Raw genomic sequence first — 10,231 nt, 5'->3', positions numbered from 1 at the left:
AGTCACGGAGGCTGGAAATCCAATACTGTCGCAGAAGGTTATGTTCTGTTACTATATTAATTAGCGTTAATTGTAAATAATATTCAAATAAATTCAATTTGTTATCTCGTTTTTCAATGTCGAATTCAATCATCAAAGTTATACCAAGTTTAACGGATTACACAAGGTCAATGACATTATTGTTCCTCAGAAAAAATCAATACTTTCGCGTCTGCGCACATCTCACAATTCACGACCTAGAACAAGGTCACTTCCGATCTTGTCAGATACAAATAAAATGTATACAGCTGAATACCGGTAATTTCAAGTTAGAAATATGGTCGAGCATAAAAAGTCGTATGAAACTCGCCTATAATGGTAATTAAGAAGGTCGTATGAAAATTATGAAACTCGCTTGCGCTCGTTTCATAAATATCCGTACTCACTTCTTAATTACCTTCATTATAGGCTCGTTGCATAATGTACTATTATGTTACAATTATTAGCAAAATAATAAATAAATAAATAAATAAATAAGTAAATAAATAAATAAATAAATAAATAAGTAACTTTCAAAATGTCTGGTATTCTTCGTTGAAAATAAATCTGAAACTTTTTTATTTTAACGTCTAATGAACTGAGTTTGCAGTATTTGCTAAACAAGCCACTAGTATTATCGATTTGTAAGCCAAGAAATTTGGTTTTTGTTTCTATTACGGATCTGTTGTTAATTATTGCGCTTGAAATTTATTTTGTGAGGTTGAATTTGGGTAGGATTTAAATTGGGTTATGTCAGATTTTTTATTAATTGCTTCCAGAATTTAGAACCACACATTGCATTTTGCGTGACTATGCCAAACCTGTAAAGCGAAGAAACTGGATTTGAGTAAATAAATAGATAAATAAATAATTGATAAATATATATAAAATAAGCATATAAATGTAAGTAGATAGATAAAGAGAGATAAATGCATGTAACTGAGTCAAAGAATGCAATAAATAGCAGCTAAGTACTGCCATGGGAAATTAAGAAAAAATAGTTAAGTTAGTTGATTCGTAAGCAGTAAATTTCTTTATATATTTACGAGGAACAGGGGACTCTGAAGTGGATGTATGTATAATAAATATTCAGCCTAAGTTAAGATAACTATCCATGGTGGCATGTTGATCTAAATTTGATCTGTGAGAGCTAATTTCCGGGCTTATTTACTGCAGGATTAGGTGGAGAAACGGCGGCTGTTACGTATATAATAGAATTAAACGTTACCGCACAACGTGCCGGCCATTATGATGTGAAAAATATGATGATATTGAAAACACAATGACAGGCAACTGTCGAAACACGTTTAAGAAGTGTTCAAGCTCAGGATTTCATTAGTTACATATGTGCGTGAATATTTTAAGAGAGACATCTAGACGTTGGTATTCAGAAAGAGAAATATGTTTACGGAATCTATAATCTAGTCTGAAACTCAGAATGTCCAAAGATTTTTTCCCTCCAAATACATATTTATAATGAAGAGTGTGTTATAATTACGAAAGTGTGATATCTTCTCGAGTGAAACGCAATAATATAAACAAGTGTGGAGTGCGTAAAGTGGACACGTGGACAGTGTCGGCCAGTGCAGTGGTTTTTATTGTGTGAGAAGATCCCGTTGACGGCTAATGACACAGGCGTTACTGCGACTCTGAAGACAAGCCCTGCAAGATGCAGCATCACGGACCCCATTACGGGACCACGATTCCTGGGATGCCCGGGGCGCGTGTCCCGACCGGGACTGCGGCTCCCGACTGCTGTTACACCGTCTGGGAGGCTCCCCAGCCTCTGCCGTCCTACTCCACCCCGATGAAGGAGATGGAAGGTAAGCCAGCCAACACTTTAACGAATAGTGTCTTTGCGATGCTTCGAATTGCCCACAAAACAACTACGTATATATGGGCCGAGATTAGTAATACTCTATATTCGGAAATACATAACATTAATTTATAATGAATACACTGTTGGATAGAGTAAACTTTAAAGATGATCAGGACTTTTTATTATGTTTTTTTTGAGCCTCAATTAAAATTTTATAGAGGTCAATACACAATGATGCAAAAAAATGTGGTTTTTGAAGACAATTTATTACTTCAAAATGCATAAACTTCTTCTTCTTCTTCTTTTCTATAGGCATAAGCCTGTTTGTTTACACACACTACGTCAATGATGATTACGTCTCAGTCCATCTCTTGAGAGGTCTGCCCACTTCTCTTTTTCCTCTAGTCCAGGCATGCCAGAAATCAGACTCTAAATGTGCAGTTATGTGCGCGGATCGCCGCCACAGTGGGAAGGATTGCGATTCTAGCCGGAATAAAATCTAATATTGATAAATTCCTTTCGAATCGTTGAAAATAGCAAAATTAAGGTAAATTATTATGACATATGATGAAATATTTGTATGAGAATTATTATTTTAGTATAGAATGCCTATTTATTAAAAAAGAATCGTACAGTAATAGAAATTGCATACAACTAATGCAAATAAAAATTAAAGTAAACAGAAATTATTTTACAGACCAATATGAAGAGAAAAGTAATATATCTAGTAAATTTTATGACTCGTGTTTAGAAATCTGAAGCGTCTGTTGTATCTCCAGAAGTGTCGGACCCGCTAGCGCTACTGTCGTCCTCAAATTGGGGTTACACTTGAGCACGTTGTTGGCACTCACAGCTGGTACTTGTACTTACTTACTTACAAATGGCTTTTAAGGAACCCGAAGGTTCATTGCCGCCCTCACATAAGCCCGCCATCGGTCCCTATCCTGTGCAAGATTAAGCCAGTCTCTATCATCATACCCCACCTCCCTCAAATCCATTTTAATATTATCCTCCCATCTACGTCTCGGCCTCCCTAAAGGTCTTTTTCCCTCCGGTCTCCCAACTAACACTCTATATTTACTAATATTAACTTGTTGCTCTACTCGCTTGGCTACTGATAATCTTTCTCTTAATTCTCCAATCACCAAATAATGGTCAGAATTACAGTCTGCACCCCTGAAAGTTCGAATATCTACTATACTAGTATGTCTCCGTTTATCTATCAAGATGTGATCTATTTGGTTGTGTGTCAATCCATCTGGAGAAGTCCAAGTATATTTATGTATATCCTTATGGGGGAATGTTGTACTTTTGACAATTAAATTTTTCGATGTGGCAAAGTTGACTAATCTAACTCCATTGTCATTACTAATTGCGTGTAGGCTCTCTTTTCCAATAGTTGGTCTAAAAATATCCTCCCGTCCTACTTTAGCGTTGAAATCCCCCAATAAAATTTTCATATGATATCTAGGGAACTGATCAAAAGTATGTTCCAATTCCTCATAGAAGCTATCCTTTATATAGTCGTCTTTCTCTTCTGTAGTGGCGTGAGCATTTATAACTATGATGTCGCACCATCTACCCTTAAGTACTAAATATGATAACCTGTCACTGATAAATTCGACCTTTTTTACTGCTGATTTTATTCTTTTATGTACAAAGAATCCTGTTCCTAATTGGTGATTATTGTTTCCTTCCCCATAATACAACAAGTAATCTCCTATTTGTGATATGCCATTCCCATCTAACCTAACCTCTTGTACTCCTACGAAGTCTATTCTATATCTAGCTAGTTCTTTTGCTACTAATGTTACCCCTCCTGTTCTATAAAGACTAGTTACGTTCCAAGTGCCAAATCTCAAAACCTTATTCCTTTGCTGTGGTCGTTCCAGAGAATCAGTCCTATTCCGAGGCTTACTGTAGGAATTCGTAACAAGCTGTTTTTTACGGTGATGGGTTGTTAGCCCTTCGCCCAACCCCCAAGCTGGAGGACCACCCCTTATCGGCTGTCCACGACTGCTTATTCAATATATTCGCAGCTACCCTCCATATCTGGAGGCCGTCTCCTCTATCCGCAACCTGAGGACGCGCCATGCCGTGGTGATAGGGACCCACAATACATGGGCTGTTACTTGTAGCAGTTTAATTACCTCAAATTGCATTTTTGATTTTCTTGTATTTGGATGTCGATTGATCTGGGATATGATGGGATCAGAAGATACTAACAACATGTGTAGGACATCCAAGTTTCTCTCACGAGGACACTTGCTAGCGTGGTCTAACCTGTACTTTTGTAAATGTTTGTGTCTTGCCTCTTGAGCATCTTCAGATAACATCCCAATAGGAAGTATCGCAGCTTCTGCAATTTTTCCTCCATGTATCAGTATTTCATGTACGCTGGATGGCATGGATATATCTATTGTACATATAAATGGACTGTATCATTGGTGTACTTCTCAAACGCCTCAGTATACTGTATATTGAAAATACACATGAAATGGTGCTTAAACTGACAGAAAATTTGTGAATGAGGTCTTACTAATCCCCGTAATATTGGCTGTAATTTGTGGGTTTTCAGAAAAAACCAACGTGCTACAATGCCATTATTTGATATCCCAGTGCCACCAGATTTCGGTTTGTCAATAAGAAGCCCTAACTGAGAGGAAATCTAGAAATAATCCCCTGTTTTCTAGCTTCAAAAATATCTTTGTTGTTGCCTCTGACTTGCCAAGAACAATGTTTTTTTAGAAAATAATCCTTTTTACGGTGACCCTGCATCCAACGTCTGTTAAAATTACTTCGAATATTTGTCTAAATATTACGAATGCACTTCTCAATATTAGAATCACATGTTTCAATACATAATTTGTTCAAAACATATCTATATAGTTCATCTAAGTCGCCACTTTTATTGGCAAGTATTGGAAATAGATCACGGTGGGAAATCGCCGGTAGCGGTTCTGAGTCTGAAAAAAATTAACCACATGCAGAGCGGTCAGTAGGAGCAAATGAAACTAGGTTAGTCTTAAAGCGCACACTTAAACCTACATTCTGACATAAAAATAAATGTGACTCTGTGTGACTCTCCTATTATAAGTCAACGTTTACTTTGATAAATAGTTTAAAAAAATCGCATTTCCCTCCGTTAAGTTAACATGCCATTTCTAAAGATTCAAAGTTATTATCAGGGAAAGGGATTTGGAGTATTATAAAGAATGGTGAAACGTAGTATAGATATTCGTAGCTCAGTGACTGTCAAGCGAGCTGCATCACAGAGCATGGACGAGTACAGGCCACTTCATACAAACTTACACGCAACGTGCTGTAAACATATTTCAGAATAAACATATGTTATAGTTTAATGACATTTAGTATAATGAAATATCAATCTCTGCATCCTCGCGTAGAAATAGTGATGGCTGATAGACAATTGTCTTCTGTATGGAACCAAACGAAATGGCATTTTCAATTAATGCTATGTTCTGTTGATGAAAAAATTATTCCTGCTGTGCATTGTTATAATAAACTGTAAATATCATTTTAAAATTTTCTATTGCAAGGAAGGAAATTTTTTACATGGAAAAACTCCGCTTTACATCTGCAGAGACAATTGGAGAATAAAGTACTTGAAACAAGATACGTCAATTAAATTCACATGTTGAATGACGTCATTGGGACACGTCTTTGTTAGTATATCTGAAATCCGACTAAGAATACTGTACCCATCATTTTTAATCAAAACTCTGTTCATTTTTTCACCAACACGTTTCCTACTTCACCTTCTACTACACTCAGTTTACAATAGTCCTCATAATATTTATTTGCTAATGGCATCCGGTAAATATAAAAAATTTGACTTAATATCCGTCACTTCTTTCTCGATTGTTCTATCATTTACAGTTCCTGGCGTATTTGAATCGCAGCTGCGTCATTGGGATTGAAAGACTGGACCATTTTCTTCACAGATTGGAGGTGATGTGCGTAATAATTGCAAGCTTCTAACTATGACCCCCAGCTCTTAAGAACTGGACATGGGGGAAACGACAATTTAAGGAATTATTTCCTGAATTTTGATACTCGATCTGGAGCTTTTACAAATATAGGCTAATCTTTCAATTTTGTATTGTTAGTTGGTTTCACTTTCGGCATTGTACCTGCACTTCGCTACGTTGAACTGCAAACCTGTATGTTGAAGTTCTTATGCGACAACTGTCCCGTTCACCTGTTGTTGACGTGCAGAGATCTGCGAGTATGTCATGGAGGGGAGAACTTGGTATAAAGGGTTGTAAACAAATGACTGTGTAGATGCCAATACTAGCTTATACTGCTCCAAATTCCGTTCCCTAGTTATTATGAATATAAAATTTATATAATAATTATCTACTACCCTTGTTCTTCGTTTTCCATTTCAGAATCACAAAATGTTTCACTCCCAGATCACAGAAAACAAGTTTGCTTCTTACAATATTTCAACGTGGCTGAGCAATAAAACTGGTTACGGAGGGGAATCCTCGTCAACATCATTGTGTGAAGTCCGTATGTTTAGTGCCAAAGCTTCTTTCTCATAGATAAGTATTCTGTGATTCATTAGCAACAACTTGAGATACGACACGCATAAAAATGAGAACATGTGAAAATTGATTTTGTTCCGGCTAGAATCGCAATCCATCCCACTGTGGCGCCGGTCTGTGCAGACTGCATCATTCAAGCGTTGCTCTTACCCATTCTTAGCTGGAGGGGTGTACAATAATCCATTCCGCTCTTCTAGGGTTGGATTAAATAGGCATTTGGACATTATAAATACACTTAGCAGAAGGAAAAAACACGGTTATTATCAGTGTGTATATTTGACAATTGTAATGCAAGAAACTTAGGCTTACTCAGTTATACTTGACAAAGTAGTGGTTTATAAAGCATAATTTATTAATACGATTTTTATACAGTATTTGAAGAAAGAAAAATTGCAGTAATCTCTAACCAACAAAAAACGAACACAGTATTTCATTTTACGTAGTAGGTACTAATTATTATTTTAAATAATAGACCCTATTCTTTCATTGTTCGTCAAGCATTGTTATCTATTGGGTCCATTGGTACACAAATGTTAAAGAAAATATTATACACCCAATTAATTACATGCAGTAGGACATTGTGAAGTTTTTACACTGAAATAATTTCCTTGCTGTATGTCAATATAAATTAACACTAATATTAATAAATGATATAAATTAAGCTTAGAATTTAAATTCACATATAGTTTATTTGGAAATCGTTGAGAGCAAGTATCGACAAGTTGGAAGCGTTACTGAAAGAAATTAAAACTGTAGTTCACAAGCTGTGAAGCAACGATATTTTATTTATGTCAGGTTTAAAGATTTATTAATGTAAGTACACGGACATCATTTTATTTTTACTTCAATTTTTATTGTACCTGAGTTTTTGAATGTACTTCACTCCCACCCCTTCAACCGTCTTCCACACAGATCCAAGACCGCATATACAGTCATAGTAGCCACAGTACGTTCCAAAAATATGTTCGCATTTTCCAGTGACGAAAGAGCTTTCAATATTGAATCATTTTCGCACAGGTACTGTCGTCCATTTGCCTACGTCGTATCCCGGTTTCCCCAACCAGCTTTTATTCGCCAGCTAGTGGCTAGGCTGTCTTAGCTCTTTTCTGAGAACATTAATTTCTGTTGGGAATTGGACGTCTGCGTAATATTATACAACTGTTTAAAATAACTTAAATAAAAGGGGCTCGTTAAGTAATTAACTGTCACGTGATTTCCCTCCTTTCTACGACCCTGCGATATAACCACTTGGATGGACAGTAGATAGTATGTCTGAGTAATTTTATCTTTTTGGGCAGAAGTGAAGATTGAATTTACAGTACGTAACGTACTCTTTTATAGAGCAGGTACAGAATTATTTCAACATGAGTTACTGGTACGAAGAACTGGTAATTGGAATTAAGTACAATATGCTATAGTGCGATAATATGCACATAAGAACTGAAGCCTGTATCGAAATGTGTTTAAATATCCATATTATTATTATTTTTCAATTGAACTTCATTCTCTACATTGTACGCTAATGTGTTGTAGACAGTATAATATACACTGCATAATGAATACGTCCACATGGACAGCTCAGTTCGTGAGTAAAAACAGTCATTGTTAATACTGTACAAAAACCTAATGAAAATGATCAAACTCAAAATTGCGATATTTCCTAGTTTACATAAATGGATGAACTACTTTTCTTCCCTCCTATACCTAGTAAAGTGATTTGTTTGTATATTACGTCAGTATCATCGAACTCCAGTCGTGGAAGGGGATAGCAAACGGCGTTGATCCAGAGGTATAGGCAAGTTAATATTAAAAATGTTAGTAAAAATAAAATGATGTCCCTGTATATTAGCATAATATAGTGACGTGAGACAGAAAATCTGCCATTATATATTTTTCCAGAAATTTTTTCCGCCTTTCAAATAGTTGCTTTCTACGCTCCTTACAACCTCAAGAGCCTTAATGTATTCCTCACAATATTCTCATCACTTACCAGCTTATGAAATGAAAGTTGTAAGTCGTCTAATCTTTGATGGCTGTTAGTACAGACTCTAAAACAACGCCAATGTCAAGTTCGTTTTGCCGTGAGAGTACTGATTAACTTTACTAATCTGATCTAAACTGTCACAACACTATTACCTCGACATGGGCTGATCAAAAGCTTTCATTTTAAAATTATTATTGTTGGCTGAGGAAAACATTATAACAATTATGTTATATAATTCATAATTTCCCTTCTTCGTTGTCTGTGAACTCCTCACTTTATTTATCATAACTCATTCACAGACAGCCAAATCAGTACCCATACTGAAACTGAGTTACTGAAACAAAAGCTGATATGCTGTTGCAGGTCTGTATAGCCCTGTCGCGTTCCCCTCCAAGGCGATTCACCCCCTCCAGGTAGGGGAACAGAAAGTGCACATCGCACAGAGACTACTGCACAATGTGCAGGGTTTTGACATGCCTGCTCTAGGGCGTAGGTTCTTTGCTGCCTTAATAAGTCTCGTGTCGTCAGTTCTATCCACATGGGAGCTCCATTCCCTTTTTCTCGTTGTGATGAAAGTCTCAACATCTATAATATTGCATTCCTCCCTCACATCCTGGTTCCTAACTCTGTCAAATCTTGTTTTGCTTCCTATGGCCCATAAAGTATTCATTTCTGCTGTTCTCATGAGCTGTTTCGTTTGGCTAGTATCTCCTCTTGTATCCGCTCCATATGTCATTATTGGTCGTACGCCTGTTATATAAATTTTTACTTTAATTTCTATGTTTAGATATTTGTATTTCCAGATGATATCTCGTAAGTATCCTGATATTCTCGATGTTTTAAAAACCTGAGTTCTTACTTCATCAATCAATCTACGAGAACTAGAAATTTGCATCCCAAGATATTTAAAATCCATAACTTGTTGTATAATTTTCCCATTAACTTCCAGTTTACATCTTATTGGGTTCTTAGATATACATATACATTTAGTTTTATTTGTAGAAATTTCCATATTAAATTTTTCTGCTGTTGTCACGAATCGATTAAGTAATCGTTGAAGTTCGTCCTCTGTTCTGGCAATCAGAACTGCGTCATCAGCATAACATACTATGTTAAAATTTTTATTTCCCATCTGGTAAAACCTGGAAGACACTTTACATTTTGTATAATTTTATCCATTATCAGATTAAACAATAAAGGACTTGGAGAATCTCCTTGTTTTATTCCTTTTGCACACTTAATACCTCCCGTAAATTTCCCATTTATAGAAATCTTTGTTTCAGTATTTGTATTTATATCCTTTATCAAATTTATTACTCTTCTTGGAATTTCTTTCTCTTTCAAGATTTCTACTAATATCTTCTAATTTAGCTCTATCAAAGGCTTTTGTCAAATCTATAAAGCAAAGAAAAGGAGATGTTGTATATTCAATTCCCTTTTCTACTATGTACATAAAATTAATAATATATAATTAATGATCTTTCAAATAATAAAAATAAAAAATGATGCTCTATGTTACCGCCATTTGCCCGCATAACCATTTGCAGGCGTCTTCTCCATTGTCCAATAGCACTGGATATCTGTCTTTGATCAAGCCGGTCCCAACATTCAAGAAGGCGTTGTCTTAAATGTTCGATATTACGAATTATTGTTGTGTAGTAAACTGCTTTTTGTAGTTGACTCCATACAAAATAGTCCATAGGATTAAGATCTCGTTTTGAAACTCCAGCGGAAACCATCAGAGAATCCGAGAAATGCGATCTTTCACGCAATAATCTCTCAGGAAGGATATCACATCCGTATCTTGCTAATCAAAAATATTATGTTATGTTTTATTTA

General features: G+C 35.8%; 1 protein-coding gene across 1 annotated transcript in view; it reads left to right on the top strand.

Moving 5' to 3' along the window:
• Positions 1-1,078: 1,078 nt before the first annotated feature.
• LOC138711749 (T-box transcription factor TBX10-like) overlaps positions 1,079-10,231 on the top strand; it is a 306,742-nt gene continuing 297,589 nt past the window's right edge. Inside the window, exon 1 of the mRNA XM_069842929.1 lies at positions 1,079-1,841. Within this exon, the coding sequence (XP_069699030.1) occupies positions 1,688-1,841 (154 nt within the window). The 5' untranslated portion in view covers positions 1,079-1,687. The remainder of the gene's footprint in view (positions 1,842-10,231) is intronic.

The sequence above is a fragment of the Periplaneta americana genome, chromosome 13 (assembly GCF_040183065.1).
Source record: "Periplaneta americana isolate PAMFEO1 chromosome 13, P.americana_PAMFEO1_priV1, whole genome shotgun sequence".
Taxonomy (NCBI): domain Eukaryota; kingdom Metazoa; phylum Arthropoda; class Insecta; order Blattodea; family Blattidae; genus Periplaneta; species Periplaneta americana.
Note: the sequence above shows the minus strand (reverse complement) of the source record. Positions and strands in the feature narration are given on the sequence as shown.